General features: G+C 36.2%; 2 protein-coding genes across 6 annotated transcripts in view; one reads left to right on the top strand and one right to left on the bottom strand.

Annotated features, from left to right (window-relative positions):
* Positions 1–19,655, bottom strand: part of LOC120422065 (tRNA dimethylallyltransferase) — a 246,745-nt gene that overhangs the window by 67,921 nt on the left and 159,169 nt on the right. The gene's annotated exons all lie outside the window — the stretch shown is intronic.
* LOC120422071 (general odorant-binding protein 45-like) lies at positions 6,683–10,054 on the top strand. The gene has a single exon (XM_039585414.2). It carries the CDS (start codon positions 8,128–8,130, stop codon positions 8,932–8,934), a length of 807 nt encoding a protein of 268 aa, XP_039441348.1. The 5' UTR covers positions 6,683–8,127; the 3' UTR covers positions 8,935–10,054.

The following is a 19,655-nucleotide window of genomic DNA, read 5'->3' as shown; positions in this document are numbered from 1 at the left end:
ACGCACACGTTCCACCCGGTAATCATCAAAATTTCACCACAAAGTGACATTTCTCGTCAGCGTTGTCATCGCCGCCGCCAGAGGGGCGCGGGCCGGCCTTAAACCTGCCGGGCCCCGATAAGGATCTTTAATTTCGGTAAGCACGCGCAACTCGGGTGGACTTTCTTATCATCACAATTTACAGTGCAAAAATGTCTTCCCTGTTTCACGCGCGCCGCAACACGCTCGCTGTCTAAAATTGCGTTATCTTATCGTGCAAATAATACACCAAATTCGCACCGATTGTTCTTCCGCGTTTGGGGCCGCGCAAAATTTAACCCTTTCGCCACCAGGTGGCGGGATTTTTGACAGCTAGCGTAAAACAAAGGTGCCGTTTTGATCAAGTAGGCGCGCGAGGGTCACGTTTCGCGTAGGTCTTATTTCGTTTGCCAAATCTTGCGTAATTAAGCAGGAGGCCGCCCTGTTGGCGACGCCTAGTAGGCTCTGACTGCGATAAGGCGTTTTGAGTTGCGCAGCTCTTCGTGATGGCCTTGGCTACTAGGATGATTCCTGGACGTTTACGGCACCTTCTTTTCGGGGGCGATAATTGAAAGACCAAGGGTAAGAGGAGTGGATTTCGACTCTGTTACATTTTTTCCTTAATTTATATCATGCTCAAAATTCAAGGAAAATTGGCAAAATGTAAAAATGTCAAAATGTCAAAATATCAAAATGTCAAAATGTCAAAATGTCAAAATGTCAAAATGTCAAAATGTCAAAATGTCAAAATGTCAAAATGTCAAAATGTCAAAATGTCAAAATGTCAAAATGTCAAAATGTCAAAATGTCAAAATGTCAAAATGTCAAAATGTCAAAATGTCAAAATGTCAAAATGTCAAAATGTCAAAATGTCAAAATGTCAAAATGATAAAATGTCAAAATGTCAAAATGTCAAAATTATTTTTAGATTTTTAGATTTTTAGATTTTTAGATTTTTAGATTTTTAGATTTTTAGATTTTTAGATTTTTAGATTTTTAGATTTTTAGATTTTTAGATTTTTAGATTTTTAGATTTTTAGATTTTAAGATCTTTAGATTTTTAGATTTTTAGATTTTTAGATTTTTAGATTTTTAGATTTTTAGATTTTTAGATTTTTAGATTTTTAGATTTTTAGATTTTTAGATTTTTAGATTTTTAGATTTTTAGATTTTTAGATTTTTAGATTTTTAGATTTTTAGATTTTTAGATTTTTAGATTTTTAGATTTTTAGATTTTTAGATTTTTAGATTTTTAGATTTTTAGATTTTTAGATTTTTAGATTTTTAGATTTTTAGATTTTTAGATTTTTACATTTTTAGATGTTTAGAATTTTAGATTTTTAGATTTTTAGATTTTCAGATTTTTAGATTTTTAGATTTTTAGATTTTTAGATTTTTAGATTTTTAGATTTTTAGAATTTTAGATTTTTAGATTTTTAGATTTTTAGATTTTCAGATTTTTAGATTTTTAGTGTTTTAGATTTTTAGATTTTTAGATTTTCAGATTTTTAGATTTTTAGATTTTTAGATTTTTAGATTTTTAAATTTTTAGATTTTTAGATTTTTAGATTTTTAGATCTCTAGATTTTTAGATTTTTAGATCTCTAGATTTTGATATTTTTAGATTTTGAGATTTTTAGATTTGTTTTTAAGATTTTTCAAATTAAATTTAAAAAATTTGACAGCTCGAAGATAGAGACAATGCCACCCTAGAAAAAGAACGCAAAAAGCTCGTGATTACACTGTCGGAACCTGACGCGCGACGGTGAGTTGTACTTTTACAATCAATTGACTTGTTTAGATTCGCTATTCCCCGTCCATCGCCAAATTCTGTTCAGGATTTGATAACAAAGCCCCGCCACGCAAAAGAGCCTTGAGGAGTTCAACGCCGACTGCTGCGATTAACGGCCCGAATAAAAAGACTCCTCATCAGCTGTCAAATCGAAGGCTGACGCGCCACAATCGCGGGTCAAAAGGCGCCCCCGTCCAAATCAGGGCCTACTGGGATTTCGAAACAAGTGTCAACAAAAAACCGAGGGGGCGCCGGATGTGCCGTAAATCTTGCCCGGTTGGTCACGCATCTCGCTTGGGTTTGAGATAAGTCAATCATTTTCTGAAATTGAAATGACGCAACGCGGAGCTCTTATCTTCCACTGTAAACATCAACATTTTTTCGAGGATGAGGAACAAAAATGCATTTTGTTGTCATTCAGCGGGTTCCGATAAGGCGCCTTATCTTGCGTGTTGGGTGCGTGTGGACCCCTCGGCTGTCGCCGTAAAAAGTGGTTGAAAGTCGCTGACGACCGGTGAGCAGAACAATTGTCATCATAAAACACCGAAATTCCATTTTTTTCCTTCTTCGAAGGCTTTAAATTAAATAACTTTTGTTGGTTTTTCCTGATGGTGTCGCGCAGATAACCCAGTTAGATAAGCGAGCCGCCCCTCGGTCATCGTGAGGGAGCGCCTTTCTTGAACTCCCTAATCTGCGTGCCCGCGATAAGACAGACCGAGGCAGAGACCCTGGCAACCTACAAGAGGGGTCATTCAGCAATTGATTGGTATCGAATTACCTCCCCTCGAAAACCGATTTTGACAGTTCGTGGCGAAAAAATATCGAATTTCTAAAAAAAAAATGATAATCTCAAATCAATTAAAATCAGACAATCGCCACAATCAACCCAAGTCTGCAACGTCTCTCAAAACCAAAACGGCCTCCGCGGCTGATCGCAGTAGGCCTATCGGCAGTCACGTCCAAGAGTGCGTCGTCGCGGATCGTGTTGCTAAGGCGACTTGACGAGGGGTTTTCGAGGGTGCGTAATCCGCTAGAGACGACGACGACGACGAAACAATAAAGGAAATCTTCACGCAACCTTTTTTTTTTTTGCTGGTCAGACATCAGGCCAGACATGGACCCACTCTCTCGACCTGACGTCGGCCAATGAAGCAGAAGAAAAAGAGGAAAAAACTCAATGTAACACACGCGCGTAACGCACACACACGCACGCACGCACTTTACACGAGTGCCACCACTAAATGGTGGGCTTTTTGCGCTAAAGAGCGGTTTCACCTGGGTTGGACCAGAGACAAGTGGACGGAGAAGTCGCCAGGTGGCTTTAAAATGGCACTAGAATAGCTTTAGACCAAAAATAGAAATTATTTTGAAGAAATAAACGGAAATTCCATTAAAATATCAAAACAAGCACTAGAACAACACTTAAATAGCATTATATCGAATTTAAATCAGCACTATATTAGCATTTAACGAAAAATTTAGCATTCAAACGTCCAAACGCAACCTCCAACCTGTCCGATCCCACTTGTCTATGTCCGGGGGCAGCTAATCCGTATTCCGATCGGTAAGCTGTTAGGTTTTTTGTTTCAATTGTTTCGTATTTTATTGGGGCTCTGCGCCCCCGCCACCATCTTCCCGTGACCACCCCCCAGACAAAAGTCGTAATCCGTGTGAAAAAAAAAATGGTAGCGAGAGAGACAGTGGGGGTTAAAAACGGCTGATCGTTACAACAGAAAAGACACACGCACGTACTGGCTGGCTGGCTGGCTGGCGAAATCAGGGTCATAAGTGGTGTCCATCCGTTTGTCCGTCTGTCCGCCAGTTCTGTCCTGTATTGTGGCTTTGGCTGTCAATTGACCGGCCGAATGTCTCAATATGTGCGCGGGTAAGGTACACGCAGTTTAGAGGTGGTAGGGTGATTTGAAATGTTTGTATCATGTGGTCTTTTGGTAGTTGATCTTTCGATCTTTTAATATTTTAGTTTTTAATCTCTTGGTCTTAAATATTTTGAATTTTTGGACGACTTATTTGATCTGTGTTGTTTTGGTTTTGTTTTTTTACATTTTTTAATTTTTTTCAACTTCTGGATTCTTCAAATTGGAACATTTATGTTTTTATTTTTGAGTTCTTAGATTTTTTAATTTTCAAATTTATATGTTTAAAGATTTTTGATTTTTTTTCATTTTAGAGTTTTAGAAATTCAGATTTTTTTTTATTTCGGCATTTTAATTTGTTTAATATAAATATTTTTTTTTGATTTAATATTATGTTATAAAATTAAACTTTAAAGTTTCAGATTTTTTTTGTAACATTTTTTCAAGTAAAAATGCATGAATTCTTGAATTCTGCAATTTTGCAATACATTGATTTTTGAAGTTTGAAATTCTGGAAACTACAATTTTTTATTTTAAAATTGTTAAATTTTTGAATTTCTTAAATTTCTTATGTTTATATTCTGAGTTTTGGAATTTCAATGTTTATAAATTAAGAATTTTGTTTTTTATCAGCATTTTTGAATTTTAGAAAAGCTTCAAGATATGATTTTCAAATTCGTATAATAATTTGAAAATGTTCGAATTTAAAAATTCCAAGATTTCAAGAATTTAAATTTGGAATTTTTCCATTTTTATTTAATTCCTAAATTCTGAATTGTAAAATCTATATTTTTTGAGATCATAGAATTTTATTTATTATAGAATTTATTTTTTTATTTATTTTAGAGCTAAGAACTTATATCTTTTTTATACCGGTCTTTTAAATTTTTTATTATTTTATTTTTACTAATTTTATAATTAGTTTTTAAATAAAAATTTGAAATTTCAGACTATTTTGTGAATTTTCAAGTTAAAAATTTATGAATTTTTAAATTCTGCAATTGCATTAATTTTTTAAGTTTAAAATTCTTGAATCTACAGATTTTATTTTTAAATTGTTGCACTTCTGAATTTGTAATTTTTTTTAAATATATTTTGTCAGTTTCGATTTTTTTTTAAGTTTAAGGACTTTTGATTTATGAAAACACTTTTCGAGTTTTAGGATTCATATTTTTGAAATTTTCAGAATTCTAGAACCTAAGAATAATTTGTTTTCGAATTTTAAAATGTTGCTTTTTTATAATTTTGATTTTTGAAATTATATAATTTTTGTACTCTTAAAATAAAAATATTATGAATTTTGCAATTCTAGCATTCTAAAGTTTATGCTTATTTGAATGTGAAAATTGTGGCACGTAAACATTTTTGATTGTTTTTTTTTAATTCTGAATTTCCGTATGTTGAATAAAGAGATTTGTGGAATTTTCGAATTTATTTTTAGAATTTTAGAGCTTAATTGTAATTTCTTTCGAATTAAGAATCATTTTGTTTTGTTTTTTTTAATTTTGATTTTTAAACCAAAATTTGGATTTTGTTTCAAAGTGAAAGAAAATATGAAAATTTTGGTACATTTTTGAATTTTTAAAAACCTTGAAATTAAGCAATTTTAAATGTTAAAATTCTGGAAATTAAAAATTTTATGTTATTGTTATTTTTTTAACTTCTATATTTTTTCGAATTTTAGAATTCATATTTTTTTTAAGATCCGAAATTTCAAAAAAGTTTCCACGTGGTTCAGGAACTAGGATTTTTTTACATTTTTGAATGTTGAAATTCTGGAACATAAAATTTTTATTTTTTTTAATTTCTGAAACAAGATTTAGAGTACTTTATTTTTGTATTTTGGGTTTTTTTTTGGTATTTTGTTTTTTTTTTGTATTTTTGTATTTTTTTGATATTTGGTATTTTGGTATTTTAGTATTTTAGTATTTTGGTATTTTGGTATTTTGACATTTTGGTATTTTTGTATTTTAGTATTTTGGTATTTTGGTATTTTGACATTTTGGTATTTTTTTATTTGGGTATTTTTGCATTTTGGTATTTTGGTATTTTGGTATTTTGGTATTTTGGTATTTTGGTATTTTGGTATTTTAGTATTTTGGTATTTTGGTATTTTGGTATTTTGGTATTTTGGTATTTTGGTATTTAGGTATTTAGGTATTTAGGTATTTAGGTATTTCTGTTTTTTTGGTATTTTGGTATTTTGGTATTTTGGTATTTTGGTATTTTGGTATTTTGATATTTTGGTATTTTGGTATTTTGGTATTTTGGTATTTTGGTATTTAGGTATATTGGTATTTTGGTTTTTTGGTATTTTGTTATTTTTGGTATTTTTGGTATTTTGGTATTTTGGTATTTTGGTATTTTGGTATTTTGGTATTTTGGTATTTTGGTATTTAGGTATATTGGTATTTTGGTATTTTTGGTATTTTGGTATTTTGGTATTTTGGAATTTTGGAATTTTGGAATTTTGGTATTTTGGTATTTTGGTATTTTGGTTTTTTGTTATTTTGGTATTTTAACATTTTGGTATCTTTGTATTTTGGTATTTTGACAATTTGGTATTTTTGTATTTTGGAATTTTGGAATTTTGGTATTTTGGTATTTTGGTATTTTGGGATTTTGGTATTTTGGTATTTTGGTATTTTGGTATTTTGGTATTTTGGTATTTTGGTATTTAGGTATATTGGTATTTTGATATTTTTGGTATTTTGGTATTTTGGAATTTTGGAATTTTGGTATTTTGGTATTTTGGTATTTTGGTATTTTGGTATTTTGGTTTTTTGTTATTTTGGTATTTTAACATTTTGGTATCTTTGTATTTTGGTATTTTCTCATTTTGGTATTTTTGTATTTTGGTATTTTGACATTTTGGTATTTTTGTATTTTGTTATTTTGGTAGTTTAGTATTTTGGCATTTTGGTGTCTGGTATTTTGTATTTGTTTTTGTATTGTTGTGTTCATCGCTGTATTTTTTTTTCAGTTGTAAACTGCAAACCCCTACCATCTCCATACTGCGTGTGTGAGGTGCGTTGAAAGCCAAACCGAGGTCTACCCTTAAATGACCAATCACGACAAACGATTGCTTCTGCTGGCTGGCTATGGTCCTTTGTGATCAATAGCGCTTAACGCAGGCTCTTACCGTTTGGTTTGGTTTGTGCGCGAACAATGGAGCCCGCGTCTGATTTTGGCACGGCGCGAAACTTGCCAACCATTTAGCATTGAATGGATATTTTGGAAATTGAAGGGTAATTTTGATAGTTGAAGAGAAATTTGATTTTAAATAAGCAGGGTTTGCAAGCCAATCCAACCCTGCGTTTGACAGTTGCTTACCTTTAGCGTTGTAGACCTTGATTTAAAACGTCAAACGCATTTTGACATGGCTCGAAGTCAATGACAACGATAACATCAAACAACTTGATAGAATCACCATTCTAGAAGTCTCGATAACAAACTTCGAACCTAACCTCATTGAAATTCCCTCCGTGCTCCGGTCGGCTTCTTCTTCATCCTCTTTGTTCGCCGGCCGGCCCGATCTTTACGCACCCCGACGAACAAACAAGCCCCGCGATGAACAGGCCAAAATTGTATTGCTAACCGCGCGAAGGCTCTTTTTCGGTGGCAACTTCCACAGTCTCAGTCTCAGTTCCATCCTCGACCTCTCTAAAAAGAAGCAAAAAAAAAAAAGAGATCTACGCTCGCTGTCCTTGTCCAAATTGCCCGATTACGATGCGTGAAATATATTTTAATGTTCCGCCGGAGAGTCTTTAAGGGTAGGCCGTCTATTGATCGATAATTGTTAGGTTATGTCAGTGCGTTTGGCCCCTTGAACCGCGGTGCCCGGACGACGACGGGGGCCTATAATTTGACACGAAGTAGGCTGTGGTGCGATCTCACGATCCTGTTCTCCTTTGTCGAACTGCGCACTCGAGGTTGCTGTAAGCTCTTGGTGAGCTAAGGGTGAGCGTGGGGTCCTTCACGCACCTGGCCCGCCTGGATGAAGAGGGCCGCCGTCAGTCAAATATCAAAGTATTAAATACCAATCTAGAGGTTGGCGATGATTGCGCAGAACAAAGCTAATAAAATGGTATCTCCAATGGTTGGAAGTCCGATGAACGGGAGGGGGAGGGGGGAATGAGCTCAATTAGATAACCTGAACTGTGTTTACCCGGAAGTGTGTACGCGCTAAGCCTTAAATGATGATTGATTCCCGGTTCGGGAATCGGTTTGTCAAACAAGCGTAATCAAACAACGCGTTTCTTTCCGTGCAGCGTTGACAGTTGGGCGCTTGTTCATAGCCTACTTGGTTTTGTTTACCTTCCGAAGCGATGCAGATAGCAACGTGCCCAATTGGGCTGCGTGCCGTGGAGCTGATTGGGCACGTCCGGACTTGGGGGTATAAAAACGATCCGGAGGTGATCCCGGAGGGTAGTCTGCAGAACAATGCGGGTATTGTTGGTTTTGTTGATAGCCTGCGGGGTTACCCAAGGGTCTGACCACAATGCCGCGTTCAAGAGTGTCCGACGGGCGGAGTTTGAGTGCGGGCGGTATCTGGGGTCGGACCATGATTGCGCAGCCTACTGCGAGCAGCTGGTTCTGCGCAGTTGGAACGACGAGTACGGGGTTTTGCAGGCCCGTTACGGACGCCATTACCGACCGAACTGTGACGATTACGATTACTACAACCGGACCGTGGACTGCATTCAGCGGGGAACGGGTCCGCGGGACGACTTCTGCTGTCGATCTTCCGTCTCGAAGAGATGTTACTTGGAGAACTACGGTCACCTGGAGCCGACAGCTCCGCAAATCCTGCACATGCCGAAGCTCCGCTTGCGGAGCAACCTCGAGCAGTGCGCCCAGATCTTGAAGATATCCGAGGAGGAACTCGCGGACTACCGGGCCGTCCTCTTCCAGTATCCTCCGAAGGCTCGCTGCCTGCTCCGGTGTCTGCTGATCCGGGAGGGTCTGTACTCGGACCAGACTGGTCCGGACGCGCACCGGACGTACATCCAGTGCGGCGGTTACGGCGACACGGAGGAAATCTTCCAGCGCGAGTTACGGGACTGCGTGGCCAGCATCTGGGCTCGGTACCGGGATCCTTGTGAGCGGGCTGCCCACGTCGTGTTCGAGTGCATTCCCCGGGACACCTCGCCGAATTCGCTGGGAACCGTCGTAGACGATGATCCGGTTACGACGACGACGAAGCGACCCAGCACTACGACCACGACAAGAAGACCACGAAGCGGTTAAGAACTCCTCCAAAATAAAAATGTAAACAAAGCAAAGTACGCAGCCATCTGTCATTCGTGTACTATTTCGCGCCCTACCCTCCCAATTAGGACCTAACGAGGCCTGAAACCCCCCCCAAACAGAGCTGTCAAAACATCATTTGACAGCTCCTCAGATCATGCCGCCGTTGTCATGTCCGGACAATGTCGGTCACGGGACATAATTAATGATGCAATAATGAGGCGACACTTTTTGCTTTTCTATCCTTTGACATTCGTTTTCATTTCACGCCAGATTAGTCTAGAGCGACTCCCTCGACGATGATTGACAGTTTGGTTGCGGTCAGATGATGCTGCGCGGCCTACTACGACCGGTGACTACTCCCGCGCGCGATAATGACATCAGAGAGATTGAACGTCGACTATGTCGACTGTGCAAAAAGAACACCATCAGCGACAGATGATTGTCGGGGCCGAAAGTAGGTCAGTCGCTAATTTAAAAATATCTGGTGCCCACTTGCCGACTTGGGGCACAAGTGTGCGCACACGCAGATATTGCCCCGGTTGATATGGTCTAGAAATAGTCGCCGCACACCTTATCAGACGCAAGATGGCGCCCGCTTAGCGTTTAGGTGTAAATTTTTGCGAAATTGACGGGCGTCCACGAGCGTGATAACGCGGGGACCCGTGCTTGGAAACAGACCTGCACGAAAAACTGATGGACCTGGGTGAGAAATTGATTTTTTTCGTTACGTGGACGTCAAGAGCGCCGCGGCACAGGTGAGATTTGCGAGGTCGATGACCGTAACGAGTTGACAGCTGCGAAGTAGGCGTTGCTGCGTTTGCTGGCCTGGCAACAGCGATAGGTGGGAGTTGGGTTTGAGCTTGACCAGAAAGTGTCTTGGAAGATTGCGAATAAAACATCGACAGCACTAATTCTGATCATTGTGGCACTAAAAGGCACGAAATGAGCACTAAATTTGGGCACACTTGAAATTGACATTTGAGCACACTAAAGGGTCGAAATTTGAGCCGTGAACATGTTTGATTGTTCGTAAGAAACGGTTAAGAGCACAAAATCTGAAAATGTGGGCACAAATTACTAGCACGTGAGCACTTAATTTTGACATTTAGTTTTTAATTAAGCAAGGTAGTTGCAAATAGTTTTTAAGTTTATGTTGGCACAAATTCCGAAATTCCGAGCTCAGAACAGTATCAAATGAGTTCTTAATTACTCAAAGGGGGAAATGGAGAGAATTTCGAAGAGCACACAACTAAAAATGTATCAACTTGAAATGGTGATTTGCGAATTAGGGAACAGACCTATACAAATTGAAGACAAAATTTAAAATGACTAAACCATTTTTCTCCTAACAAAGAGCACAAAAATCGAATGATAAGGGCACATAATGTAAGAATAAGGGCACGAAACAGTATCAAATGGGCACAAACGGTAAACGGGTTTAGATCAACTCGACGGCTAGTGAAACTAAAGAAATGAATTTAGTTTCCTAAAAAAAAGGTTTAATAGAGCTCAAGGAAAACTTAAGGGCACACAATCAGAAAATTAAGGCTCAAACAGAAAATCTTTATTGCACTTAATCGAACAGTTAGGACACAAAGCAGTACCAAATGGGCACACAAAATATATAAGCTTTTTAATTCAAATTAGCAACTTGTGAAATTCAAAATCATTCCATTTGGAAGATAAAGCACCGACATTTTACCGAACAAATACTTAGGAAATTGTATAGAAATCTCAAAAGTACTAAATCTCAGAATTGGGGCTCAAATCATAAAAAAATGAGTAGAAAATTAAAAAAAACATCACAAGAAAAACTAAAGGGCACATAATTACAAAATTGAGGCACAAAACAGTGCTATGTGAGCACAACATTTAAGCACTTTTAATTATTCAAGGCAAATTCAAAGTATACTTATGGAAACAAAAACAATGGAATCTTATTAAATAAATGTTTTTGAGATTCTAAAAATAAGGGCACTAAATCTAACAAAAAGGGCACTAAATAGTACTAAATAGGCACAAAATATATGCGTTTTTTAATCAAATTGACGGCTTTTAAAATATTAAGCAGAGAATTTTGATACTTAGAAAAATATTTGGTATATTACAAGGAACCAGGAGGGCACAAGGTGGATATAAAAACTGTGTAAATGGCCCTTAATTTGAGAATTATGGCAAACAACCATACAACGTTTTAATTTGTGCTTTTTTCAAAACTAATTGATTGTAAAAAATAAGCATTGAAATTTTCCAAAAACAAAGATTGAAAGAGAATCCTAAGGGCACGAAATTTAACAATAAGGGCACCAAATAGTAGCAAATGGGCACAACATTATAGAGGCTTTTTTCATTTAAACTGGCGATCAGTGAAATCTTAAGTAGCGAACTTTGATTCTTTAAAAAAGTATTTGGCGGAAAACAAGGAAACATTGAGGGCACAAAATCTGAGTAAAAGGGCACAACACTGTACCATGTGAGCTCAAAATGCAACGCTTTTTTTTATTAAAAATAATCAATAATTGATAATTATTGGTAAAAGAGCGCCGTAATTTTATGAACAAATATTTGGAAGATTGAGAGGAAATTTTAAAGGCACAAAGTCTGACAATAAGGGCACCAAATAGTACCAAAATGGGCACAACATTAAGAGCTCTTTTATTCAAACTGGCGATAAGTGGAAACTAAAATAGCAAACGTAGATTTCTTTAAAAAATAGTTGATGGATCGCAAAGAAACATTAAGGGCACAACATCTGAGTATTGTACCAATATATGTATCAAATGAGCTCAACATTAAATGTTTTTTTAGAGAAAATAATGATCGTAAAAATTTAAGCATTGAAAAAATTTCAAACATGTAGTAAAAAAATCTTAAAGGCACAAAATCTGAAAATTAGGGCACCAAATATGGAATCCTTAAGAGCACAAATTCTGAACTAAAGAGCACAAAATAGCTTTAAATGAGCACTAAATTTTGATTTTTTTTAATGGTGTCATGCTAATTCCTTTGTATGAAATTTTGTGTGCAATTCACCAGGGCACAAATTGTTTACATAAGAGCACAAAAAAGCGATAAATGGGCATAACATTTTGATTATTTTTTTTCAGGTAGTTTATATGGAATCCTTAAGGGCACAAATTTTTAACATTAGGGCACCAAATACAACTAAATGAGCACTATTTTTTACACCTTGAAAATGGTCACATGTGAAAGCGAAGTTTTTAGTAAATGTCTTGTATATATAATATTATATTGTAATTTGAATGGAATCCTGAAGGGCACCCATATTAACAAATTTCAAAAATTTCGAAATTTTTAGGCTTGAATAAAGAAACTTGGAAGATATTTTTATTGGAATCCTTCAGGGCGAAAATTCTGAATTTAAAGGCACAAAATAACTTATGTTTTACCTTTAAGTACAGAATTTGTGAACACTCAACTTTAACACATTTTAAACATGGCGTCATGTCAAGCGCTTTAACAAAAAATCTTGAAAGTAGAACTTATAAGGCAGCTCGAATAGAATCCTGATGGGCACAAATTAACGCTGAATGAGCACTAAATTTTGACACATTTTTTTAAATCACACAAAAACTGACTTGAGTGTTAAATTGTATAACGTAATTTGTAAGGAATCCTTAAGGGCACAAATTCCGAACTTAAAGGCACAAATTAACGCTGGATGAGCACTAAATTTTGACACACTTTTTTATAAATTGAATTGCTAATAAAGTTGGTAAGGCGTCTTAGGCTTTGTAGAACTTAATTGGAGCGACTTTATCCAACTTTAGTACGCAATTTAATACTTTTGACAGCCCAAGGCAGCGTTGCGCCAAATGAGTGACTTTTACTGCAAAATTTAATTGCAGAACCCAGCCCTGGGCACTGACCCAGCAAACCTAATTATGATAACTCGACGCGCAGGGATGGTCACTACTACGCGCAAGCCCCGACCAATATATCACCGCCATGTCTTATCTCAATTTATGCTTCTGTTCATTGATGCCAGAAGAGAGCGCGCGCGCGGATTAGGCCCCAAACCTTGAGCCCCCCAGCCATTACCCCGGCGCGCACTACAAAGACACTAATTGAGCCATTAGCCGAAACTTGCCCAGCAGCATAAGTTGTTGCCGATTTAATCTCGGGCTTCCGCCGTCAATGAGTGTCCAAGATGGCCGATAAGCCACCGAAACCGAAATCGGCACCGCGTTGCTCGGTAGGCCGTGAAATCGGTGTTTACCAAATTTGACGTTTGCGCTTTTGACAGCTGCGCTGTAACGCGATAGCGTTGACGTTTCGGTAGATCTAGCATTCGCGTTACATCGCGTCGCGTTGATTTATTCGAGTGGACGTTGTGACAAATTGAGAGTTATGGCGGAGTTGGCCATGGCGGGTTAATTTATGCGGAACAAGGCAAAGTTTTCGGCGGCGGTGAAACTACGTGAGAATCAATCCAAGCAGCCTGCTGGGATCGATGTAACGGTCAATAACTTCTTGATGGGGCAGTCGACCTTCGGCGATTTCTGGTTGTAACTCAGCAAAGGTCGATAACTCTCGGAGCGGCAGGTGGGTCGCACAACTCAAACTGTCAAATTTGGTCCAGCCGACATTTCCAAAGGGCGCTCCACAGCTGCTGCGCCATCGGCGGCCGAAACTCGAAACTCAATTAATGCTAATTCAATCCGAAATGGATTAGCGCGGCAGGGTCGACATCAGCTGATTTCGGGTCGACATTAGGGGAAGGGATCGCAGTAGGCTTCCGCAAAACTAGTGAAAACTCGTTTCAAAGAGTTATGATTGGGTGGCATTTTCGATTCGCGATTTGTGGACCGCGATAAGGTCGCGGCGCGGGACCGATTACGCAAAAAGGGGCGACCCCCCGCGCCCTCGTGTGTGTGTGTGTGACCATCGTCGGACCCTCCGGGCAGATATCGAAAGCCTTCTCCGCTTTCAACGCTAATTTATTTATTACACGCCACCTCGCGAACCAGTCCGCGGTCCTTAAGCTCAAGCTTGTGGAAAGAAGGTTGGAAGATTTCCATTTTATTCCGTCTTTTTCAAGTCTTGAACCTTACAAACCAACTGCCTTGCCCAGCAGCCAAGTTGGCTGATTGACTTCGTCGTCGCCGTCGTCCAGGATCGTCGAAGCAGGCCGCTTGCCAAGGCAATCGGTCTCGCATATTAGATTATGTATAAATAAATTAGATATTGAGATAGAAACCGATCGAAAAAAATGGACGCATTCTTTTATTTTGTAGTTTATTTTTTGCCCACCAGACGTCGCTTCGGCTTGTTGGACGTCACCCCCCGGGGAGCCGTCGGCTCTCTGTGTGTTTACGAAACGGGAGTGACGGAAGCGAAATTGTGTGCGTGTGTGTGATGACGATCGCGACGATCAAAGCAGGCCGTGACAGATGATATTGGGGATCGCAACGTTCGGCAAGTCGCGACCAAGGGAATGATGGAAAGAGAGGAATCACAAATCCGTATAAATAATTTCAAGATTGTTTAGGTGTAAACCGAAAACGCGATCAAAAATTAAAGTGGAAGAATAAGGCTTTTAACTGCTTATTTAATTGTCGGTGTACAGGCCGCCGCACTGTTTAATCATTTTCTGACGTACATTTAATTTTGCAGTCTAAAACCAGTCATTGAATTGAAAAAATAAAATTCTTTTTCAAATTTTCTTTTCTTGATTTATGTGCACCTACGTCGAAGACCAAGATTGTTTACTTTTTGCTCTTTGGTCTGACAGTCTTGGTCTGACAGATTTGGTCTGACAGCTTTATCATGGATTTTGGTCTGGTCTAGGCGAGGGATAGGACACAGCACCTTCCTGGTCGCGACTGAGGTTTGAAATGTTTGTTGTTTTTTTTTCGGGGAATGATGCGCGAGGCATTTGTAACGTTACGCCGTGTGTTACAAAATTTTTAATTGATTTGAGTGTAAAATTTTGCGTGGGAGATTCTGGGGAAATCTAAAGGGCATAAAATCTGAACAAAGGGACCAACCAAAAATAACAGAATGGAAAATTATTACCAAAAAAATAAATCTACTTTTCAGCACTTGTATCGAATTTAACATTTTTCAATATGTTTTTGATTTGGAATATGAATTTACTTAACACATGATGTTTGACATTAAATTCAATTCAAAAAGTGTTTTTCGGAATTGCAAAAAATCGGTAAAATTGTAAAAATGAATGTCACAAGCACGAAAAAGCTCAAAAGGCAAAAGGTTATGATAGGAGATGGTCGAATCAGCCCAATACTATAACAAAAAACTATTGCAAATGAAAATACCAAGGTTGTTAACGATAAAATTATCGAGGTTCGATAACGATAGTTCTATCGTTATCGTTATTCCGACAATTCTATCGGCGATAATTTTATCGACGATAACGGACGATAACTTATATTTAATATATTTCTAAAATTGACTAAAATCATCCAAATTATGTCGAATTTTCAAGCTTCCTCTTAGTAAATATTGTTTGATAATATGGTAAGTTTCAAAGTATAAACACAAAAAAAAAAATCACAAAATACCGTATTTTTTTAAAGTACTCAAATTTTTATAATTTTCAATATGGGTATCAAACGATTCGAAATTTTGCCTTTATTTCAATTGTTTTTTGATTGAAATACTAACATTTTCAAAAAATACGGTATTTTCTCGAAAATACTCAAATTTGTATAATTCGCAATATGGGTATCAAACGATTCGAAATTTTGCATGTTTTTGAATTGTTTTAGAGTTTGTTGAATAAAATACTCAAATTCTCACAAAATACCGTATTTTCTCGAAAATACTAAAATTTGTATACACTCAATCCCCGTTGGTTGGTCAAAGTCAAACCAAAAAGTGACGAACTGTCACTTTTACACGGCGCTCATGCACATTATCAAAACAAACGTTTGATAGTGTATGTGAACTCCCCTGTAAAAAGGGTGTCAAACTAAAAAGTGACCCCGTTCGTTTGACAACAGTTGGTGTCAAACCATCGGGGTTTTAGTGCAATCTGCAATATGGGCATCAAAAGATTCGAAATTTTGCATGTTTTTAATCGTTTTTGAATTTTTTTTAATGAAATGCTCAAATTTTCACAAAATACCGTATTTTCTCGAAAATACTCAAATTTGTATTGTTCGCAATATGGGTATCAATCGATTCGAAATTTTGCATGTATTTTGAAAATACTCAAATTTTCATAAAATACCGTATTATCTCGAAATTTTAAATAAAATTTGAGTATTTCATTCAAAATACTCTAAAACAGTAAAAATGCATGTAAAATTTCAAATCGTTTGATACCGATATTGCGAATCATTAAAAAATAGTATTTTAGAGAAAATACTGTAATTTTGTGTAAATTTGAGTATTAGGCCGTTGCAAATATTTTTTAAAGTTTATGTCGCCCCCTACCCCCTCCCCTTCAAAATCGGTTCGAAAAATCGGGGCCAATTTTTTTTTCAAGAAGCTTCAAAATTTTAAAGGAAATATAAGTCTGACCAACTGAAAACAATTAGAAATGCATTTCCTGCGTTTAAAATCATATTTAGCATGTCTGGAATTGATCAAAAATATTTTCAATTTTTGTGGAATTCCGATGTTCAGCAAACAAAAAAATCTCTTCATAACTTGGATATTTTGAAAACTAATGATTGCAAAACAACTGGGCAGGTGTAAAATGCACTTCAAAAAACTTTTTTCATTCAAAAAACATTTAAAAAACACAATCTATTTAATTCTTTCATTGCTCTGAAAAGAATACCAAATATGTTAATATCTGAGTGTTATTATTGCAAATTGCAATTGAGTAATCATAAAAATAATATTTCCAGTAAAACTCAAATAACTTTTTTGGACCCTTACCTATTTAAATAATCGATGGCCTAAATGATTCTCTATAGTTTTTTTCGGTCTGCTTTTAAGGTTTGGTTTGCTAAGAAGCAATCAGCGTTACATACTGAAACACAACTTGAACTTACAACTTGAAAACTTATAAAATTTACAAAAAATTAAGCAATTTCTAGCCTCACATTTCGAATTGATGCATTCGCATGAAACTTCCGTTGTTTTTCTATGGCAGCGCAACTGTCATTTATTGACATTTAAATTTAACGATTAAAAATGTGTTATCGGAAGTTATGACCTAAATGACCTAAATGACCTAAATGACCTAAATGACCTAAATGACCTAAATGACCTAAATGACCTAAATGACCTAAATGACCTAAATGACCTAAATGACCTAAATGACCTAAATGACAAAAATGACAAAAATGACAAAAATGACAAAAATGACAAAAATGACAAAAATGACAAAAATGACAAAAATGACAAAAATGACAAAAATGACAGAAATGACAAAAATGACAAAAATGACAAAAATGACAAAAATGACAAAAATGACAAAAATGACAAAAATGACAAAAATGACAAAAATGACAAAAATGACAAAAATGACAAAAATGACAAAAATGACAAAAATGACAAAAATGACAAAAATGACAAAAATGACAAAAATGACAAAAATGACAAAAATGACACAAATGACACAAATGACAAAAATGACAAAAATGACCTAAATGACCTAAATGATTTAAATGACCTAAATGCCCTAAATGACCTAAAGGACCTAAAGACCTAAATGACCTAAATGACCAGAATGACGAAAATGAAAAAAATAACAAAAATGACAAAAATGACAAAAATGACAAAATGACAAAATGACAAAATGACAAAATGACAAAAATGACAAAAATGACAAAATGACAAAATGACAAAAATGACAAAATGACAAAAATGACCTAAATTACCTAAATGACCTAAATGATTTAAATGACCTAAATGACCTAAATGACCTAAATGACCTAAATGACCTAAATGACCTAAATGACCTAAATGACCTAAATGACCTAAATGACCTAAATGACCTAAATGACCTAAATGACCTAAATGACCTAAATAACCTAAATGACCTAAATGACCTAAATGACCTAAATGACCTAAATGACCTAAATGACCTAAATGACCTAAATGACCTAAATGACCTAAATGACCTAAATGACCTAAATGACCTAAAAGACCGAAATGGCCTAAATGACCTACATGACCAAAATGACAAAAATGACCTAAATGACCTTAATGACCTAAATGAACTAAATGACGAAAATGACAAAAATGACAAAAATGACAAAAATGACAAAAATGACAAAAATGACAAAAATGACAAAAATGACAAAATGACAAAAATGACAAAATGACAAAAATGACAAAATGACAAAAATGACAAAAATGACCTAAATTATCTAAATGACCTAAATGATTTAAATGACCGAAATGACCTAAATGACCTAAATGACCTAAATGACCTAAATGACCTAAATGACCTAAATGACCTAAATGACCTAAATGACCTAAATGACCGAAATGACCGAAATGAAAGAAATGACCTAAATGACCTAAATGACCTAAATGACCTAAATGCCCTGAATGACCTAAAGGACCTAAAGACCTAAATGACCTAAATGACCAGAATGACGAAAATGAAAAAAATTACAAAAATGACAAAAATTACAAAAATGACAAAAATGACAAAATGACAAAATGACAAAAATGACAAAATGACAAAAATGACAAAATGACAAAAATGACAAAATGACAAAAATGACCTAAATTACCTAAATGACCTAAATGATTTAAATGACCTAAATGACCTAAATGACCTAAATGACCTAAATGACCTAAATGACCTAAATGACCTAAATGACCTAAATGACCTAAATGACCTAAATGACCTAAATGACCTAAATGACCTAAATGACCTAAATAACCTAAATGACCTAAATGACCTAAATAACCTAAATGACCTAAATGACCTAAATGACCTAAATGACCTAAATGACCTAAATGACCTAAATGACCTAAATGACCTAAATGACCTAAATGACCTAAATGACCTAAATGACCTAAATGACCTAAATGACCTAAATGACCGAAATGGCCTAAATGACCTACATGACCAAAATGACAAAAATGACCTAAATGACCTTAATGACCTAAATGACCTAAATGACCTTAATGACCTAAATGAACTAAATGACGAAAATGACAAAAATGACAAAAATGACAAAAATGACAAAAATGACAAAAATGACAAAAATGACAAAAATGACAAAAATGACAAAAATGACAAAAATGACAAAAATGACAAAAATGACAAAAATGACAAAAATGACAAAAATGACAAAAATGACAAAAATGACAAATTCCAAACTCATTTTTAATCGTTAAATAATATTTCAATAAATGACAGTTGCGCTGCCATAGAAAAACAACCTTATAATAAATCCTTCCAAGCTTGCAACTCTCCACCCGATCCCGACTTACGTCATTCGAAGCCGGAAAATCGATTTTTATTGTCCTGCTTTTCCATTCCGCCTACTAAGACTAAAGTCCTAAAGGTGCGGGAAACCCCACACCGCAGGAAAAGCGAACAATTTTTCCAAGGCCAACTACGACGACGACGACGTGAGTCGCTGCAGCTTCACCACAAGTTTCTGGGAAAAAGTCGTCATCAACGCCTACTCCTCTTTTGGCCCCGACTTCCTGGAAGTAGTTGCGATGGGGAGGTGGGCGCCACCACCGTCAGCGTTGCGTAACGTTCGTTTTGCCCTTTTCGCCCAGAAAGTGTGCACATATTTGTGCTCTCT

This window comes from Culex pipiens, chromosome 1 (assembly GCF_016801865.2).
Source record: "Culex pipiens pallens isolate TS chromosome 1, TS_CPP_V2, whole genome shotgun sequence".
NCBI lineage: Eukaryota > Metazoa > Arthropoda > Insecta > Diptera > Culicidae > Culex > Culex pipiens.
The sequence above is the reverse complement of the archived record's forward strand: the minus strand, read 5'-3'. Positions and strand labels throughout refer to the sequence as shown.

Bases quoted from the DNA above. Each gene is read 5' to 3' on its own strand.
- LOC120422071 (XM_039585414.2), top strand. From the start codon at position 8,128: ATGCGGGTATTGTTGGTTTTGTTGATAGCCTGCGGGGTTACCCAAGGG.